This window comes from Condylura cristata, unplaced genomic scaffold (genome assembly GCF_000260355.1).
Source record: "Condylura cristata isolate star-nosed mole 26May11 unplaced genomic scaffold, ConCri1.0 scaffold00040, whole genome shotgun sequence".
Taxonomy (NCBI): domain Eukaryota; kingdom Metazoa; phylum Chordata; class Mammalia; order Eulipotyphla; family Talpidae; genus Condylura; species Condylura cristata.
Genome location: NW_004567141.1, coordinates 3,509,842 through 3,530,678, shown reverse-complemented (window position 1 = coordinate 3,530,678; position 20,837 = coordinate 3,509,842). Strand labels below are relative to the sequence as shown.

At 41.0% G+C, this 20,837-nt stretch overlaps 1 protein-coding gene across 2 annotated transcripts in view; it reads left to right on the top strand.

The window, feature by feature from the left end:
* Positions 1-20,837, top strand: part of NUP210L (nucleoporin 210kDa-like) — a 90,633-nt gene that overhangs the window by 62,940 nt on the left and 6,856 nt on the right. For both annotated transcript variants that reach the window (XM_004693743.2, XM_004693742.2), the window contains exons 28-35: positions 6,492-6,650; positions 7,417-7,508; positions 9,138-9,312; positions 10,146-10,321; positions 10,588-10,805; positions 12,700-12,836; positions 15,222-15,348; positions 18,349-18,498. In XM_004693743.2, the coding sequence (XP_004693800.1) occupies positions 6,492-6,650; positions 7,417-7,508; positions 9,138-9,312; positions 10,146-10,321; positions 10,588-10,805; positions 12,700-12,836; positions 15,222-15,348; positions 18,349-18,498 (1,234 nt within the window). The remainder of the gene's footprint in view (positions 1-6,491; positions 6,651-7,416; positions 7,509-9,137; positions 9,313-10,145; positions 10,322-10,587; positions 10,806-12,699; positions 12,837-15,221; positions 15,349-18,348; positions 18,499-20,837) is intronic.

Below are 20,837 nucleotides of genomic sequence, written 5' to 3'. Positions count from 1 at the left end.
ATGAAGTACACTGCTGAGGGGAGCAGCGGGCGGGTCAGAAGAGGTCTGCCACACCATGTGGTCACCTCCGGGGCAGGCGGGAATCGAACTCATGTAGAAGCGGCCTTAGATTCTCAGTGCTGTGCTTTAACCTGCTGCGCCACCAGGGAGGGCCGATTTTTATAAATTTTTTAAGACTTAGTTTTATTTATTTATGCATACAAGAACTGGGTGTAGGCCAGAGGTATGGAGGCATGAGAGAATCCACCAGAGACAGAGTAGAGCAAAACAGGCAGATCTACTGAAATGCACTGCTGAGGGGAGCAGCAAGCAAGACAGAAGAGGTCTGCCGTGGCATGTGGGTCAGCTCCCTGGTTGGGAATTGAACGTATGCTGAAATGGCTAGTGATAGCTTGATAGTGCTAAGACAGAGAGACCCCAACTTTGATGTTTTAGCACATACAATATTAAACTTACCCAAACCTGTCAGAGTAGGAGGAAAAATAAGAATGCTTTTAACTTTACCTAATTCACAACCTGACCCTGACCCTCAATTTGATGGAACCCACCTAATATGGTCTGGGGACAGCCACTGGGCCTGGGCTTTACTCTGAAAAGAGAGAGCCTGGGATAAAGGTATCCAACTTTGAGCCTGCAAGAACAAACAGAGTTAGACCTTTAAAAAGAACAGAGGAATGATAAGTGCTAGAGTTAGTAGGATATTTCTAGAAGAAAAGTTAATTTTAAAAAGTAAAAATAAATATTTGTAGTCTCTGTAAAATGATCCTCCTCTGTAACCTAGGAAACGCTGGTGGTTGTCTCTTTTATCTATCATGGGATACCCAGAACCAGGAATTGAGATTAGAACTGTAAATTTGGTGGAATTCTACACAGGGATACCTTCTGCCTTCTAGCAATTTCTTCTCTAAACCTCATTCATTTCTAGCAGAAGAAATGATTGAGGTCCATACTAAGATTTTTTTCTGCCCGAAACCCCACACAGGCAAATGGTATGATAAAATGGGCAATAGGAATGTCTTCAATGTCCCACAAAGTGGATTTCCTGTCCTGTGTTGTCATCATTTATAGATTCATTTGTATCAAGAGCAAATGAAGTTAAGGAAAAGATGAACAGCTGGGACTACATCAAATTAAAGAGCTTTTGTACAGCAAAAAGGACATTAACCAAAACAAAGAGATATTCCAATGACTGGGGAAAAGTTTTCCACACAATATACTGATAAAAGATTGATTACAAAGATCTATAAAGAGCTGATGAGCGCTCCCTGGTGGCGCAGTGGATTGAAGCACCGCACTATGAAGCTGTCTGCAGCCACTGCAGCAGGAGTTTGATCCCTAGCCAGGGAGCTGACCCACATGGTGTGGCAGACCTCTCTTGTACTGCTTGCTGTTCCCCTCAGCAGTGCATTTCATTCATTCTGCCTGTTCTGTTCCCCACTTGGTATATGGTGAATCTTCTCACCCCCTCCCCTGCACCTCTGACTTCTACCCCGGGTTCTTGTATACATAAATAAATAAATCTTTTTTAAAAAAAATACAAAAAGGGCCCTCCTTGGTGGCACAGCGGGTTAAAGCACAGCACTAAGAAGCTAAAGCCTCTTCTGCATGAGTTCGATTCCTGCCTGCCCCAGAGGTGACCACATGGCGTGGCAGACCTCTCCTGACCCGCCCGCTGCTCCCCTCAGCAGTGTACTTCGTCGATCTGCCTGTTCTGCTCCCTGCTCTGTCTCTGGTGAAGCCTCTCGCTGCCCCTGAGCCTCTGGCCTGTACCCCAGTTCTGTATGCACAAATAGATGAATCTTAAAAAAAAAATACAAAGAGTGATTGAGACTGTACAAAAAAAGTAAACAATCCAGTCAAAAAATGGGCAGAAGAGGCCCTCCCTGGTGGCGCAACAGGTTAGGATGCAGCATTGCAAGCTAGCTGCAGCCTCTTCACTGCAAGTTCCATCCCTGACCCCAGAGGTGACCCATACGGCACAGCAGACCTCTCCTGTCTCGCCCCTTGCTCCCCTCAGCAGTGTACTTTGTCAAGTTACCTATTCTGCTCCCCACTCTGTCTCTGGTGAATCCTCTCACCACCCCTGCTCCTTTGGCCTGTACCCCAGTTCTGTATGCATAAATAAATAAATCTTTAAAAAAAAAACAAGGCAGAAGAGCTAAAAAGACACTTCTCCAAAAAGGAAATGCAAATGGCCAACAGGTATATGAAAAATGTTCAACATCACTTGTAATCAGGGAAATGCAAATTAAAACTCCACTGACATCCCAACTTCTACCTGAGAATGGCATTTTTTATAAAAGCAGAAAACAACAACTGTTGGCGAGGATGTAGAGAAAAAGAAACACTCCCACAGTGCTTGTGGGAATGCAAACTGGCCCAGCCACTATTGAAAGCTGTGTGGATGTTCCTCAAACTAGTAAAAATGGAGGTTTCTTATGACCCAGCAATTCCACCCCCTAGGAATCTACCCAAAGGACACAAAAACATTAATTCAAAAAGATACCTGCTCCCCTGTTTAATGCAGCACTATTTACATTAGGTAAGATATGGAAACAACCCAAGTGCCCAAAAATAGATGACTGGATCAATAAGATGTGATATGTTTACACAATAGAATATTACACAGCAATCAAAAAAGATAAACTCATGCCATTCACAGCAACATGGATGGGACTGGAAGGTCATGCTCAGTGAAATAGCCAGAACGAATAAGAAAAGTGGCCCTCCCTGGTAGTTCAGCAGGTTAAAGCACATTACTGCAAGCGAGCCAGCTGCTTCAGTGCGAGTTCTATCCCCACCTGGAGGTGACCCACATGGCGCAGCAGACCTTGCCTGACCCACCCGCTGCTTCCCTCAGTAGTGTACTTCATTGGTCTGCCTGTTCTGTTCCCACTCTGACTCTGGTGAATCCTCTCACCACCCCACGTCTCTGGTCTACACCCCAATTCTGTATATATAAATAAATAAATCTTTAAAAAAAGAAAAAGGAAAGTTCCGGATGGGTTCACTTATAGGAGGAATGTTGAGGCACCAAATAAGGGGTCAGGGGGAAAATAATTATAATTTTTTAAAAAATCAACAGGCAACTATAAATCAGACATTCTGCATTGGCAGAGAAAGGAAGAGGGATCAAAACAGGGGTGGGAAGAACATAAGGGACTATGGTAACAAGGCTCGGGTGATGCATTGGTGGTGGGAATTTCACCTGACAGGAGAAAGCATGATTCTACAAAAATGAAGAATGATATAAAATATGTAAAATTTTTTTTAATTTACATTTTTCATTTTTATACAATGTATGCTTTTTCATCTCAGTTTTAACTCCTGTAGAGTTCCCACCACCAGTTAACCCATGTGTCATCACCATAGTCCTGTGTGCTCTTCCCAGCCCTATTTTGATCCTATCCCCTTTTCTTCCCCATAGAATGTCTCTGGTTTATAGATGTTTTAGTTTTTACTTTAGTGCAATTTTTTTTTTAAAGATTTATTTATTTGTGCGTACAGAACTGGGGTACAGGCCAGAGGCTCAGGGGTGGTGAGAGGCTTCACCAGAGACAGAGTGGGGAGCAGAACAGGCAGATCAACAAAGTACACTGCTGAGGGGAGCAGTGGGCGGGTCAGGAGAGGTGACCACCATGTGGTCACCTCCGGGGCAGGCGGGAATCGAACTTATGCGGAAGTGGCTTTAACTTCTTAGTGCAGTGCTTTAACCCGCTGCGCCACCAGGGAGGGCCCTAGTGCAATTTTTTTTTTCCTGATCCTTTATACTCCTGCCATGAGTGAAACCATCTGGTATTTTTCTTTTTCTTTCTGCTTATTTCACTAAGCATGATCCCTTCCAATACCATCCATGTTGCTGCAAATGGCATGAGTTTATCTTTTTTGATTGCTGAGTAATATTCCATTGGCTATACACAGTGGAAGAGGTAGTACATATATATAATTTTTTAAAGATTAATTTGTATCAAACAACTATGAACCCCACTTTCTTTAGTATAGACTTTCTTCCATATGCACAAAGAAAATGGGAACTTTTTAAAAAAGATTTATTTATTTATTTATGCATACAGGAACTGGGGTGTAGGACAGAGGTGGGGGGTAGTAAGAGGATTCATTAGACAGAGTGGGAAGTAGGACAGGCAGATCTACTGAATTATATTGCTGAGAGGAACAGTTAGCACGGCAGAAGAGGGCTGCTGTGCCATGTGGATTAGCTCCCTAGCTGCGGATCGAACTCATACTGCAGCCACTGGCAAGTGGTTGACAGTGTTATTTTTAACCCCTGAGCCACCAGGGAGGCCCAGAAAATGGGGAATTTTTTATGTAGGGAATGAAGAAAATGTGACTTGGAAGGTTGATAGTGCTATTCTTAACCCCTGAGCCACCAGGGAGACCCAGAAAGTGGGAATTTTTATGTAAGGGATGAAGAAAAGGTGACTTGGAATGTGGGTCTCTGTGAGTCAAGAGAACTGAAGGAAAGTCTTGAAGGCCCTAGACAAGGAGGCAGGGTTGAAAGGATATAAAATGAGGACCAAAAATGCAGGCAGATACCTGCTTCAACATTTGCTTAGCTTGTCCCTGCCTTCCCTATCACCAGAAATCTGCCAAGGTCTAATCCTTCTTACTATCCAGTCAAGACTAGAATGGTATGTGAAGCAAGTGGGGAAATGGGCACTAGTTTCAGCATAGAACTATAATGGAAGCTTCCTCTTTTGTACTCTGTCTTCCTTGTTACCACTGTGAACTCCAGGAGTAGGTTGTCTTCACTCTCTCACAATTCAACTTCTATAGTCTAAACCCATTTTAAAAAAAGATTTATTTATTTATGCATACAAGAACTGGGATACAGGCCAGAGGTGTGGGGAGAGGCTGGGAAGAGGTGAGAGGATTCACCAGAGACAAGAGTAGGGAACAGAACAGGCAGATGTACTAAAATATCCAGCTGAGGGGAGCAACGGGAAGACAGGAGAGGTCTGCTGCACCATGTGGGTCACCTCCCTGGCCAGGGATCAAACTCGTGCTGCAGTAGCTGCCGTGGTGAGACTTAAACCCTTGTGCCACCAGGGAAGGCCTGAACCCATTTTTTTTTTTAAAGATTCATTTATTTATTCGTACAGAACTGGGGTACAGGTCAGAGATGCAGAGGGTGAGAGGATTCACCAGAGACAGAGTGGGGTACAGAACAGGCAGATCCACGAAGTACACTGCTGAGGGGAGCAGCCGGCGGGTCAGGAGAGGTCTGCCTCGCCATGTGGAGCTCCTCCGGGGCAGGCGGGAATCGAACTCATGAGGAAGTGGTTTAAGCTTCTTTGTGTTGTGCTTTAACCCGCTGCGCCACCAGGGAGGCCCCGGCCTGAACCCATTTTAAACAACCATTCCTTCGTTTTCCTTTTTCTCCTATTGATGAATTGACTTCAAGATAGCATGAGAGTTCTACACAGCCTTCCAGAAGTAGTTTATTACTGCTAACAGAAGTTTATTTATATTACTAGAAAAAAAGAAATAGCTAAGAAAATAAGCTCTGGTACTCTAGTTCTTTTAGATAGCTATTTCCAAAATGCATTTTCCTTATTGTTACAACAAAGAAGGTCAGTGTTTATTTATGAATATTTCATTATTTTTTTCTTTTTTGCATTCACTTAATTTATTGAAATAAATAATATAATAATAATATAAGTTTATAACACTGTATATAACACCTCATCAGATGTATGTGGCCAGCCCACCCTTACCATCTAAGCACCTAACAGTCACATTATAGATCATTGTACCCCTCCCACCTTTTTTAAAGACTTATTTTATTTACTTATGCATACAAGAACTGGGGTGCAGGCCACAGGTGTGGGAGGTGAGAGGATTCACCAGAGGCAGTGGTGGGGAGCAGAACAGGTGGATCTACTGAAATACATTGCTGAGGGGAGCAGCAGGTAGACAGGAGAGGGCTGCTGTGCCATGTGGGTCAGCTCCCTGGCTGGGGGTCCATCTCATGCCTCAGTGGCTGGCAATAGCTTGATAGTACTGAAACTTTAACCCCTGCACCTATTGAAAGCCCCTCTTCTCACCTTTCTCCACCACCTATCCTCCATCCTAATCTAGCAGCCTCAACTCTGCAGTTATATTTCCAAGTGATTTTGATTTAGTATTGCCGGTTGTGCTGGATCTTTTTGTTGTTTGTTTTTTCTACTTTTTACATGAGTGAAATCATCCAGTTTTTTTTCTCCTATTTATTTCATATAGCAGTCCCACCATGTTGTTGCAAATGGTAAGAGTTCACCTTTTTCTTTTTTATAACTGAGTAGTATTACATTGTGCTGTGTATCACACCTTCGTAATCCTCTGCTGCAGTGAAAGTAAATAGTTGTAAACACTGCTGCAGTGGAAGCAAAAGTGCATGAATCTCTTCCAATTAGTGATTTACATCCTTTGGGTAGATTACCTTAGGAGTAGGATTGTTGAATCACCATGAATATTCTTAATCTTTTGTCTAGGTTTTTCTACAGCTTCCAGTGGAAAATAACTTTGCCATGGTTGTCCACACAAAAGCCGCTGGTCGGACTAGTATCAGAGTCACTGTTCGCTGTATGAACGGTTCCTCTGGGCAATTTGAGGAGAATTTGTTGGAACTATCCAATGAAGTTCAGATCCTGGTAAGGTCCAAACCTTACTTTTATATCAAGGAGAAAAAAGTTACATTCTCTTATCATCTCTAAAGAGCTTCGGTAGGATAGAGAGAGAAATTACTAAAGATCCTTGTAATAGGTTTATAATTTCTGTATCTTTTTCATTGCTGTTAATTGCTATGTAAGTATCCTCTTAAAAACTCTAGAACTTAAACTCCTCTCAACTCCCCATACAAGTGACACAGGATGTGAACACCACAATAACTAAAGAGAGTAATTTCTGAGCCACTCTAACAGCCCTCTTCATTATGAATGAATGTTTTAGAATGAAATCTAATCTTAACTTCTGGTAACATATCAGAGTGTGAATAGATTTTATAGATGTTCTCAGGCTGAAAGCTAAAAAACTCTTACATTTTTAGAACTGAAAAGAAAAATGACCAGTTGTGTAGGAATCTCTGAATTTGTGACTGATTATTTTTTTCTCTTTTTCTCCTTTATTTTTGCTTTGGTTCTCTGATTCAGTGTAGGGTTTAGGAAAAAAAAACAACTCCTATATGGAAGACCTAAATAGTGTCCCTTGCTGACTGTCCCTTATAGACAGAGCAGGACTAAAACTAGATTATATACTCTAAATACATTTAAATGCCTGGCTCATTGTAGAAAGAAATACTGTAGAACATTGGGCTAAATTGAAATAGGCAGACTATTGATTTGTAATAGTCCAGATATGAATGAAGGTTATTGTTTGTCTTTTCAAAAGAATGAGGAAAATGTTATTTTCTTATCATAGGTATTTGAAAAACTCCAACTTTTCTATCCAGAGTGCCAACCTGAGCAAATTCTGATGCCTATGAATTCTCAGCTAAAACTTCATACCAACAGGTAAGGAGAATGAAGAAAGGCAAGTAAGGTTCTAACGTTATCCTAATAAAACATTGCACATGAAAAGAACTATTGTCTTTTTCTAGTTCACAAATAATTTTTTTTAGTTGAGATGAAAATAAAATTAACCATTTTAAATTATATCATTATATCACTCAGGACCTCCCTGGTGGCTCAGGGGTTAAAATTTCAGCACTATCAAGCTATTGCCAGTCACAGTTGCCTGAGTTCAAGCTCTGGCCAGAGAGGTGACCCACATGGTACAGCAAACCTGTCCTGTCTCATCCCCTGCTCCCTTCAGCAGTGTATTTCAGTAGATCCATATGTTCTGATCCCCACCTCTGTCTCTGATAAATCCTCTTACCCCCACATCTTTGGTCTACACTCCAGTTCTTGTATGCATAAGTGAATAAAAAATAAAAATCTTTTAAAAATAAAGTGTACATGCAGTGACAGCACATTCCATTGTTCTGTAACTATCACCTCTATTGTCACCAAAGGAGACCTATAGCTATTAAGCAGCCAGCCCCATTCTCCCCTCCTTTCAGCCTCTGACAACCATTAAGTTGCTATCTCTTATGAGTTTAATTACTCTTTATATTTCATATAAATTGAATCATCTAATATGTGACCTTTTGTGTTAACATGTTTTCAAGATTCATCCACATTGTACCATATATCAGTACTTCATTCCTTTCTGTGATTAAATTATACCCCACTATAGGAATATAACATTTTGTTTATCCATCCATCTATTAATGAACTTCATTTTGGCTGTCTGTTGTGAATAGGAGCATTCATGTACAGGTATTTATTTCAATAACTGCTTTCAGTTCTTGGATGATTTTTAATTTTTATTTATTTTTTAAAGATGTATTTATTTATGCATACACAAACTGGGGTAAAGGACAGAGGTGCAGGGGGGTGAGAGGATTCACCAGAGACAGAGTGGGGAGCAGAACAAGCAGATTGACTGAAATACACTACAGAGGGGAGCAGCGGGCAGGTCAGGAGAGGACATGTGGGTCACCCCCCTGGCCTGGGGCTCAAACTCAGTGGCTGCATTTTATTCATAGTGCTGCATTTTAACCTGTTGCACCATGAAGGAGGGCCCTTTTTGGATGATTTTTTTAAATAATAAATATGTAATAGGTTTTGATTTTTTTAAGTTTTTTTTTTTTTTTAAGATTTTACTTATTTATTCATACAGAATAGGTACAGGCCAGAGGTGGGGGTGTGAGGATTCACCAGTGACAGAGTAGGAAACAGAACAGGCAGAGCTATTAAAATACACTGCTGAGGGGAGCAGCAGGCAGAACAGGAGAGGTTTGCTGTGCCATATTGGTCAGCGACCTGGCCAGGGATGTAACCTATGCTGCAGTGGCTGTGATAGCTTCATAGTGCTGCGCTTTAACCCATTTGTGCCACCAGGGATGACCCAGGTTTTGATTTTTAAAGAGAAACATAATCCAAAGGCAACTTTTACCTGAGGAGCAAATAAATCTACTAAATGGATAATAGGAAATAGTTTCCTAAGAGTGTGATCTCTAGCAGTTATCCAGGCAATCTCTACTTTTTGTTCTGATGAAAGAGCCTTCAAGAGCTGACACTTGTTCCATTTGTTCCTAGGGAAGGGGCCGCCTTTGTAAGTTCCCGAGTGCTCAGCTGTTTCCCTAATTCATCGGTCATTGAGGAGGATGGTGAAGGGCTCCTGAAAGCTGGTTCTATTGCAGGTACTGCTGTGTTAGAAGTCACTTCTATTGAACCTTTTGGAGTCAACCAAACAACCATAACTGGGGTTCAGGTAAGTTTAGGAACTTATTCAGCAAAGTAAATGGAATACCATGGACTTAAGAAGCAGATTATTATTTTTTTTAGAAGCATACTTTTTTAAGAAACTTTTTAATTTCCTTTTGTAAAAACTAGAAACATCTCTGAAAATTAAAAATGAACTATAAGAGGACAATCTTTACATAGTTGGGAACTATTAAACTAAAGTGGATTTTAGAGCCCTTGTAAAAGGGATTAACCTCAAATTGGTATGACTGCCTTCCAGGAAGCTTTGACAAAAGATATTGGTGTGGAAGAAATGTTATTCACATTTACTAGTAGTCTAACACCAAAAAAAACTAGTATATTCTAATTACTGTGTTGGTCCTTTTATATATGCTCTTTTAACTACCACAAAAACCCTTTGAGATAGACACTATTATCCCTACTAAACTTACAAGAAAGTTGAGGCCTAGAATGGTTAAATGAAGCTATGAAATGAAGCTACAATGCAAAGCTATGTCTCACATAGCTTATGTCTTACAGTGTAAAAACGCATGCTAGTATTCTTCATAAAAAAGCAGTTGCTAAACAACAGATATTGAGCATTCTGCATAAAAGTCATGTATTGCAGTCCTCACCTCAAAATGTTCCAGCTTCTCTTCACATTCCACAGCTTTAATAACTGAAGTCATTTCTTACACTATCATATTTATTTTTCATTCTGACTTTAGTCATCTCAAATCAAAACTTCTTTCCTGTGAAAGAATACCATTTTTATATCATCGATTAGAAATCTCAGGATATGGTCTTAACTCCTTCCCAATACTTCCTTCTCTGTACCAACTTAGGTTTTGTCTCCCACAGGTAGCGCCAGTGACATACCTGCGAGTGAGCAGCCACCCCAAGCTATACACCGCCCAAGGAAGGACTCTATCTGCCTTTCCCCTGGGCATGGCTCTCACCTTCGTTATTCAGTTTTATAATAACATCGGAGAGAAGTTTCACACACACAATACGCAGCTTTATCTGGCTCTGAACAGGTATGGCAGTCAATGGAATAGCGTTGACATGTGGTGCTCTTGCATACTGGGCGATAGCCACTCTAGTAAATTCCTCTCATGTTATGTACTTGGAATCTGACCTTTTTAAGGTAACAGACCCTTGCTTCTACTTGTTTACTTTCCATTGTTCAACTTCTGAAATTTTGAGCTGTAGAATATAATATATTGTGGTGGGGTCTATCCCAGACCTATTTCCTAATTATTATCTCTTTTCAGAGATTTCTGTCTTTCGTGTCTACTTTCAGAGATGACCTGCTGCTAATTGGACCAGGGCATAGGAACTATACTTACATGGCCCAAGCTGTGAACATAGGGGTGACACTTGTGGGGCTCTGGGATCAGAGACATCCAGGCATGGCAGATTATATTCCTGTTGCAGTAGAGCATGCCATTGAGCCAGACACCAAGCTTACCTTTGTCGGAGATGTCATCTGCTTCAGTACTCACCTCCTCAACCAAAATGGTCTGGATACCTTCTTTCTCAACCTCACAACTAACAGAATTAGAATGCAACTCATCCCTTATGGGATTTTCCCCCAAATTCTACAAAATCTGAGAAAAAATTTTGGTTTTATTAAATTTATTAACTGATAATTCTGTTTAATGCCCACTCTCTCAATAGGTAGCAAATTAGGTGTCAGTAATATTTATCAAGTGCCTACTGGACAAAGAGATCTATGTATTGTTATTATGTACACTATAGGATACTTAATATCCCAGCTTCCGAAGGAGAGTAAATGCTAAGATAAAGAACAGTGCGCTCCCTGATGGCACAGTGGCTAACGTCACAGTGCTGCCAACCTGTCCCCAGTCACTGCAGCATGAGTTTGATCCCTGACCAGGGAGGTGACCCACATGGCCCAGCAGACCTCTCTTGTCTCACCCACTGCTCCCCTCAGCAGTGTACTTCAGTAGATCTGCCTGTTCTGTTCCCCACTCTATCTCTGGTGACTCCTCTCACCACCACCCCTCCTCACCTCTGGCTTAAACCCCAGTCCTTATATGCATAAATAAATAAATAATAAGATGAAAAACAGTAAAGACTGAAATAAAAGGAAGGAAAGGGCATTAATTTGTTTAAGAACTGTGTGTAACCTGTTTCATAAGACACATTTAAAGGCCTAGCTCCTAAATATATCACTGATAAAGATTTGGCCTTGCACAGGCTAACATGTCCTCTTGATCAGCAAGGAATTTCTGTTCTAAGAAGTACTAAAGAAAGCCAGTGTAGAGAGCTTGAGTGTTCTTTGGTTTCAAGACAGCATATTCCAAAGTGGAATGCATGGCTGAGGTATGTGCAACCAAATAATCTAAGAATGACCAACTGGTGTATGGGCTTTGTTTGGAAGCTTTTCTGAGAATTATGGATATGTGTGTTTTATTAAAGTGTTATAAAGTTAGACCTGACTATGTATTTTTGGACTTGATAAGAAGGGAGCTCTATTCAGCTAATGTCACATCCTCCAAACTTGTAACAACTGACTTGCAAGCATTTACTACTACCAGGTAATCCAGTAGCAATGAGTTAACTCTGCTTAAAGTTGACAGAGTTACAACCCCATGATTATTAATCTCTCATCAATGAAGTAGAGGCTTTTTTTTGTTTTGTTTTTTGTTAGATTTTGTTAGATATTAGCCCTCTTTTTTCCATTCTGGAATTTTTTTGGCAGCTTGAACTCATACGACTTTGGATGAAAAGCAAAAGTGCCCCATGCCAAGATAAGTAATCAACAATGGTATTACTTTGCCACTTTGAGACTGAAACCAAGTAAATAAATCCTTTCTCCCACCAGTTGTCACTTTTCTTGCTGTCTTTCTACTTGTCTAATCAGTTATCCTTATGTGTAAGTTTCTTTTTCCTAAGAAGAACAGTTATTTCTTCAACTGAGTACCTCCTTTTAAGATTCTGAAGGTCAGGGCCTCCCTACTGGCACAAGGGGTTGAAGCTTCAGCACTGGTCAGGGAGCTGACCCACATGACCAGCAGACGTCTCCTGTCTTGCCTGCTGCTCCCCTCAGCAATGTGTTTCAGTCGATCAGCCTGTTCTTTTCCGTTCCCCACTGTCTCTGGTGAGTCCTCTCACCCTCTGCACCTCTGGGCTATACCCCAGTTTTTGTATGCATAAATAAGTCTTTGAACAAAGATTCTGAAGGTCAGTAGTTCTTATTTTGCTGGCAAAATATATGATGGAGAACCTGACATTCAGAAAACAAAGTTATCCTCAAAGCTGGATGTTCCTCCTAGGAAGAGATACCTGTATGGCTGAAAGGTCTACAAATTTGGATTCTGAATAAGGTTGGAGACCATCACCTTAAATCACAGCTTGCAGCCAAGTGCTTTCTTTTGTCTTTCTATAGGTGAACCTGGGCTATGGATGATTTCTGCTGACAATGTTCTACAAACAGACATTGTCACTGGGGTAGGAGTGGCCAGGAGTCCAGGAACAGCAACAGTCTTTCATGACATCCCAGGAGTGGTGAAAACATATCGAGAGGTAAACTTAATGATTATCAGGGTTGAAAAGACTAAGGTGATGGCTCCCATAGGTGGGGATCTCCGTAGAAAAAGCACATCCTATGAAAAGATATACTCATAAAAGATATAAAGCCAGTCAGTAAATTTCATCAGAACATAAAGGTAAATAGTCAATATAATTCGTAACTAGAAATGTAGTCTGATTTTTGTTTAAAATATCACTGTGGTCACTTGTTGGTACTAAACCATAGGGGTAAGGGTAAAGCTGAGAGTCCAGTTGGACGGCTATTATTTGTTGTTGATTTAATAATAGTAATAGTTTCTTCTTTTTTTATTAAAGATTTATTTATTTATGCATACAGAACTGAGGTACAGGCCAGAGGTGCAGGGGCAGTGACTGGATTCACCAGAGACAGAGTGGGGAGCAGAACAGGCAGACTGATGAAGTACACTGCTAAGGGGAGCAGCGGGCGGGTCAGGAGAGGTCTGCCGCAGACCGTGGATCATCTCCGGGGCGGGAATCAAACTCATGCTGAAGTGGCTTTAGCTTCTTAGTGCTGTGCTTTAACCCACTGCACAACCTGGGAGGGCCCTAGTTATTCTTTTTTTAAGATTTATTTTATTTATTTATGAATATAAGAACTGGAGTGTAGGTCAGAGGTGTGGGGGTAGAAATGATAGTATTTTGAGAACTGGAAAAAAGGACTTGGAGATAGTAGACATAAGGCACAGCTCCTCCAGGAGCAGGAGTGGTGTCAAGAGCTTATTATATTTTTTCAATAGGAGAAATGACAGTTATAGATAGCATAAATAATTTAAATTGTAAACAATTTAGAATTTTGTACATTTGCAAATTGCTAATAGAAAACATCTACAGGGAGGCCCTCCCTGGTGGCGCAACAGGTTAAAGCACAGCACTACAAAGCTAGCTGCAGCTGCATCAGCACCTCCCTGGCCAGGGAGGTGACCCACATGGTGCAGCAGACCTCTTCTGTCTTGCCTGCTGCTTCCCTCTGCTCCCCTCAGCAGTGTACTTCATCAGTCTGCCTGTTCTGCACCCCACTCTTTCTCTGTAAATCCTTTCACTGCCCCTGCTTCCATGGCCTGTACCCCAGCTCTGTATGCATAAATAAATCTTTAAAAAACAGAAAGAAAACATCTACAGGGGCTCCGTGGTAACAAAGGGGATAAAACTCACTGTTCTTAAGCAATCACCAACTACTGCAGCACGAGTTCAAACCCCAGCCAGGGAGGTGACCCACATGGCGCAGCAGACCTCTCCTGACCCACCTGCTGCTCCCCTCAGCTGTGTGTTTCAGTAGATCTGACAGTTTTGTTCCCCCTCTGTCTCTAATGAACCCTCTCATCCTCCCACCCCACATCCTTGGCCTATACCCCAGTTCTTCTATGCATAAATTAATAAATTAGTATTTTAAAATTAACTGAATCTTGACGATTAGGAATTTGGCAGAAAAAAAGGAGAGGCCATTTTAAAATAAAGGAATATATGTGCAAAGGCAAATAAATTGTTATATATTTTTTAAGGTTTATTATTTATGCATACAAGAATGGGAGTGTAGATCAGAGGTGCAGGGGGTGGTGGTGATGAGAGGATTCACCAGAGACAGAGTGGGGAGCAGAATAGGCAGGCTGACGAAATACACTGCTGAGCGGAGCAGCAGGCTGGTGAGGAGAGGTCTGCACGCCATGGGGTCACCTCTGGGTTGGGGGATCAAACTCGCATGGAAGTGGCCAGCTTGTAGTACTGCACGCCAACCCCTTGCACCACCTGGGAGTGCCCCCTCACTGAACTTTTAATCTATCTAGCATGGTTTTAAAGTCCTTGAAAATGTGCAAAATAAAGTAGTACTGTGAAAACTAGACAATATATTGGGGGAAGAAGGTCATCTTCTCTCACTGTAATTATTACATACCTTATTTATAAGGGCATGGTACAGAGTGTACCAATAAATTAGGGTTCTAAGCTGAAGAACTTGGAATCTAAATGAGGGATCTTAGTAAGTATAAAAATACCTACAATATAAAGCAGAACATTGCAAGTATATTGAAAGAAAGAAAGTACTTTGAAGTCTCAGAAAAGGCTGGGATTTATGCCACTAAAGAGAGAGTACACTGTTCTAGAGAAAGTTGCAATTGTCTTCAAAGACATTTTAATAGGAAGTCACACAAAAGAAAGACATGTCAGAAGAATAATGGACAATGATCTCCATTGAGAAAAAATGTTATTTTCTTCTCAAAGGTGAACAAATGTTGTGATTTTCAAATGTGACCACTAGAAAGGAAATTTGCAACATTTGAATAAAATAGATGTTTAAGTTATAAAGGGAAGGTAACTAGATTCTCTATAAATTTAGGTACAGATTTTCCTTTGGTTTGCTGACAGGTGGCAGTCAATGCATCATCAAGATTAACACTTAGTTATGACCTCAAGACTCATCTAACCAATACCCCAAATTCAACTGTGTTCAAGCTCTTCATCAACACCGGCAGAAATGGTACCAATCTTAAAGGTCAGAAATCTCTGCATAGATTTGGGTGATTTTTCCCATCTCTCTCAATGTATTTATTTAGTTGGATTATTAGTCCAAGTTTCCTTTTATTTTGAAAGTGACCCAACCTAAACAAGTAATTTGCTGAATTTCAGAACTTAAGAACTTTCAGACTTCCAGACTTCAGAAATTATGACTGGGTGAAAATTTTGAAATAGGTTCAATCTGATCAACCAATAGGTTCAGTAGGCTCAACCTATTAACAATAATCTTATTATTGTCTTTCTAATTATAACTAAGAACAGAAGGTACCCAAGACCAGAGATTTTTTTTAGAATGTTCTTTTATTTTTTAAGTTTATTTATTTATGCATACAAAACTGGGGTACAGGCCAGATGTGCAGGGGCAATGGGAGTATTCATCAGAGAGACAAAGTGGGGAGTTGAACAGGCATACTGATGAAATACAGTGATGAGGGGAGCAATGGGTGAGACAAAAGAAGTCTGCTGTGCCATGTGGGTCCTCTCTGGCCAGGGATTGAACTCATGCTGAAGCAGCTGCAACTAGCTTCATTGTGCTGTGCTTTTAACCCATTGCATCACCAGGAAAGGCCCAACCAGGGATTTTAAATATAACTGATTTTTAAGGTTACTCCAGATAATTATTTTTAAGATTTATTTATTTATGCATACAGAACTGAGATACAGGCCAGAGGTGCAGAGCCAGTGAGAGGATTCACCAGAGACCTAGTGGGGAGCAGAACAGGCTAACTGATGAAGTATACTGCTGAGGGGAGCAGCGGGCGGATCAGGAGAGGTCTGCTGCACCATGTGAGTCACCTCCAGGGCAGGAATCAAACTCATGCTGAAGTGGCTTTAGCTTCTTAGTGCTGTGCTTTACCCTGCTACACCACCAGGGAGAGCCCTGGATAATTTCTTTTAAATACAGATTCTTAGGCCCTATCCATAGATTTGAACAAGGCCTAGATGACAACTGAAATGTCTTTTGCTTTGGTAGTTATTTGTTTTGTTTTGGTCTATGATTTACTGTGAAAAGGGGAAGAAGGGAAATAAAACTAAAATACAGGAACTCCCTGGTAGCGCAGGGGTTAGTCTTAACACTATCAAGCTATTGCCAGCCACTGAAGCATAAATTTGAGCCTGGGCCACATGGCACAGCAGATCTCTCCTGTCTTGCCCACTGCTCCCCCCAGCAGTGTTTTTCACTAGATCTGCCTTTCCTGCTTCCCACTCTGACTCTGGTGAACCCTTTCACCACCTCTGCACCTCTGCCCTGTACCCCAGTTCTGTATAAATAAATAAATCATGCTAAAAAAATAATAAAATAAAAGTAAAAATAAATCTTTTAAAAAAACCTAAAATACAAAAAGCTCCTAAGAGAGTCCAGATGTTTTCTTAGCAAATTGTATATTGTTCAACAATTTATATGGTAATCTTATGGGGTAATTATCACTTGAAGAGGAGAATACTGAGTCTAAGGGTAAGCCTAAGTAAGCTATTATACAAGCTAATAGTGACAGAGGTGGTAGATATCCCTCCCCCAAACCCCCGCCAAAGTCCATGTATATTCTTTCATTTAGTTAAAGAACATGTTCCAAATGTTTTCTTCTTTCTTTTGTTTTTGGCCAAGAGAACACTCAAAACCAAGCAGAAAAGTCCAGAATTGCTTTTAAACTTTACTTCAAACCCTTTGATTTTAAATTTTTAAATACTTATTTTTTTTCACAATATTTAATATTCTAAATATAACGTAAGTATGTATAAGTAAGAATATTTGAGCTTTAAATTTTTCCAGGTTCTTTTACAAAGTACCAAATGTTTCTTCAAAAGATATTCACTCATTGTCTATCTTGTTTTTTTTAAAGACTACAAATTTTCCCCTCAGAATCTTTCTAAAATTCCAACTTGTAAAATCTCATGAAACAGTTCACTGATATCACTGGTAGTCTTAAAAAAGAATGATTACTGACACAGGGATTACAACTGAAATGGAAAAAGGCACAAAATTATGTAAAAATAAACTATTATATTAAAAATTTTTTAATATTAAAAAAAAAACTAGAATGGTTACTGAACTCCTTGCAACTGAGAAAGAGCTCCAGTAAATTGAGACCACTGAGAAATTGTGCAAGGGGAAAACTTGTTAAAAGTACATGAGTTCCGGGCCCTCCCTGGTGGCGCAGCGGGTTAAAGCACTGCACTAAGAAGCTTAAGCCACTTCCGCATGAGTTCGATTCCCACCTGCCCCGGAGGTGACCCACATGGCATGAGACCTCTCCTGACCCGCCCGCTGCTCCCCTCAGCAGTGTACTTTGTCCATCTGCCTATTCTGCTCCCTACTGTCTCTGGTGAATCCTCTCACCCTCCGCATCTCTGGCCTGTACCCCAGTTCTGTATGAATAAATAAATAAATCTTTAAAAAAAAAAAGTACATGAGTTCCAGTTTTTTCTAGAATGCTCTCCACAGCTGCTGATCCAGCTATGGCACCAGTCCATTCCTTGCCAGCTATGCGTCTCCTGTTTCATTGGAAATTCTAGAGATCTTTGGCTTGAATGATAGTGCAATCAGAAAATAAATCTTTCCTCACTACCTATCATCAATAGTGATGTCCAATATCCCTGTAATCTGTCCTAGTTCCACTAATGAATTGCAAAACCTTTGAACAGGACACCATTTACACTGATCATGGAAGTCACAGACTAGCAGACGCAAAGGTGTTATACTATTCATGACCATTACAACAATACTACTTCCAGAGACCCTTGTGCTGTGCCACATACAGTTTTTTTTTAATATTAAAAATTTTTTAATATAATAGTTTATTTTTACATAATTTTGTGCCTTTTTCCATTTCAGCATCAGAAGCCACCCAAACCCAGCAAAATGAAAGAGGACTGATCATCTCCCTGCCCTCCCCCTATACTAAACTACCTCCAAAAGTCTCCTCTTTTATAAAATCTTGCTAGTAACAATGTTATTTACTTCTTTTCTGCTTATTAGGATCTTGCACTCCAAATCAGGCCTCAGCCATTACAACAATACTACTTCCAGAGACCCTTGTGCTGTGCCACGTACAGTTCAGTAACACTCTGCTAGATATTCCAGCAAGTAAAGTGTTTCATGTCAGCTCAAATTTCAGTATGGAGAAAGGTGGGTTCCATCAGTTGAATCTGGTGTCCCCATTTTCTAGTTCGTACTTGTACAATTGTCACATTCTTATTGCATTATATTTATACTATCCAATTTCATCTGCTATATAACTATGGAATCATTTCAACATTTTTATGTAAGTCCATTCAACAAACTTTTAAGACCTGTTTAATACCACAGTTCATTTATGATTTACTATTTTCTTCATTAGTTTCTGTTATTTCTGTGAGGGCTTGGATTATGTCTCACTCATCTTTTTTTTTTTTTTACCCCTAGCAAAAAGCAACATTTAAATGTTTATGTTGATTAAAGGATGTTTCAAGCAAAATAACATTAACAAGTGGGAAATTGAAATAGGCATGCTGTTGGTGTGACTATATATATCAACTGATCTAAATCAAATAAATCCTTATCAAATGTAAGACATGAATAGTGCTATATTATGGGAGAGCTTCTACCCCAAGGCCAAGTAATTTCAGTGTTAATAATGATCATCCACTGAAGAAAGGTTTATTTAGCAAACTATAGTACACCAAAATGAAAGCCTGGTACCAGGACAGATATGGCAGTATGAAGAGGAATAAGAAAGGGCTTTTAACTCTTATTAGTACTGCACAGGTGAGTTAATTTCAGAATAAAGATACATAAGGGGCCCTCCCTGGTGGCGCAGTGGGTTAAAGCACAGCACAAAGAAGCTTAAGCCACTTCCGCATGAGTTCAATCCCCGCCTGCCCCGGAGGAGATCCACATGGCGTGGCAGACCTCTCCTGACCCCTCAGCAGTGGCCTGTACCCCAGTTCTGTACAAATAAATAAATAAATCTTTAAAAAAAAAAGATATATAAGAGACACTGGAGCAGTAGGATGAAAGGAGTATCTACGCAAGCCTGGGGATTATTTATTTATTTATTTATGCATGAATTGGGGTATAGGACAGAGGTGCGGGGGTTGAGAGGATTCACCAGAGACAGAGTGGGGAGCAGAATAGGCAGGCTGACTGAAATACACTGCTGAGGGGAGCAGCGGGGGGTCAGGAGAGGTCTGCCACACCATGTGGGTCAGCTCCCTGGTCAGCTGGGGATCAAACTCATGCTGTACTGGAAGGCAATAGTTTGATAGTTCTGTGCTTAACTCCTGAGCCACCAAGGAGGCTCAGACCTGGGGATTTTAATGAGGAAGTAGTCTTCAGAAGATGTGTATGAGTGAGCTAGATGTAGAGAGAATAGGACATTCCAGGCAACACAGAGTACTGAAGTTTTCAAAAATAAGATGGAAGCAAGGGCCTCCCTAGTGGCTCAGGAGTTAAAGTCTCAGCATTATCAAGTTATTCCCAACCACTTCCATATGAGTTCAATCCCTGACCAGGAGGAGCTATGCCACACAGCACAGTATACCTCTCCTGTCTTGCCAGCTACTCCCCTCAGCTGGGTATTTTAGTCAGTCCACCTATTCTGGTCCCCGCTGCCTCTGGTGAATCCTCTTACCCCCCTGCACCTCTGGCCTACACCCCCATTCAAAAAAAGATGAAAGCAGCTTCAAACTATCTACTATAAGTACATAGAATGGATAAGGAAGTAAAATGGGAAGCATGAACACTAGTGAAGGAGCCATTGAAATCATCCAAGTGCAGTGCCCTTCCTGGTGGTGCAACAGGTTAAAGCACAGCACTATGTAGCTAGCCGCAGCCACTTTAGCACAAGTTCGATTCCTGGCCAGGGAAGTGACCCACATGGTGTGGCAGACCTCTCCTGATCCTCCCGCTGCTACCCTCAGCAGTGTACTTTGTCAGTCTGCCTGTTCTGCACCCCACTCTGAGTCCTCTCACTGCCCCTGCACCTCTGTCCTGTATCCCAGTTCTGTATGCATAAATAAATCAATCTTTAAAAAGAAAGAAAGAATCCAAGTATGAATAAATGACAACCTAGACCAGAGTAAGAAATAGTAACAAAAAGCAGCAGATTATCAAGAAAGAGTTAGCAGGACTTGGAAAATGATCAGCTATAGAAATGAAGGAAAGGGCATGAAAAGATAGATGAGGTTTGAAGGCAGATGACTAGAACAATACATTGCCAGAAATAAGGCCATAAAGAGGTAGTTTTTGAAATGACTAAAGCATGCTCAAAGTCTGCACTTCACAGCCGGCCCTCCCTAGTGGCGCAGCGGGTTAAAGCACAGCACTGAGAATCTAAAGCCACTTCCTCATAAGTTCGATCCCCGCCTGGCCCGGAGGTGACCACATGGCGTGGCAGACCTCTCCTGACCAGCCCACTGCTCCCCTCAGCAGTGTACTTCGTCGATCTGTTTTGTTCCCCACTCTGTCTCTGGTGAAGCCTCTCACTG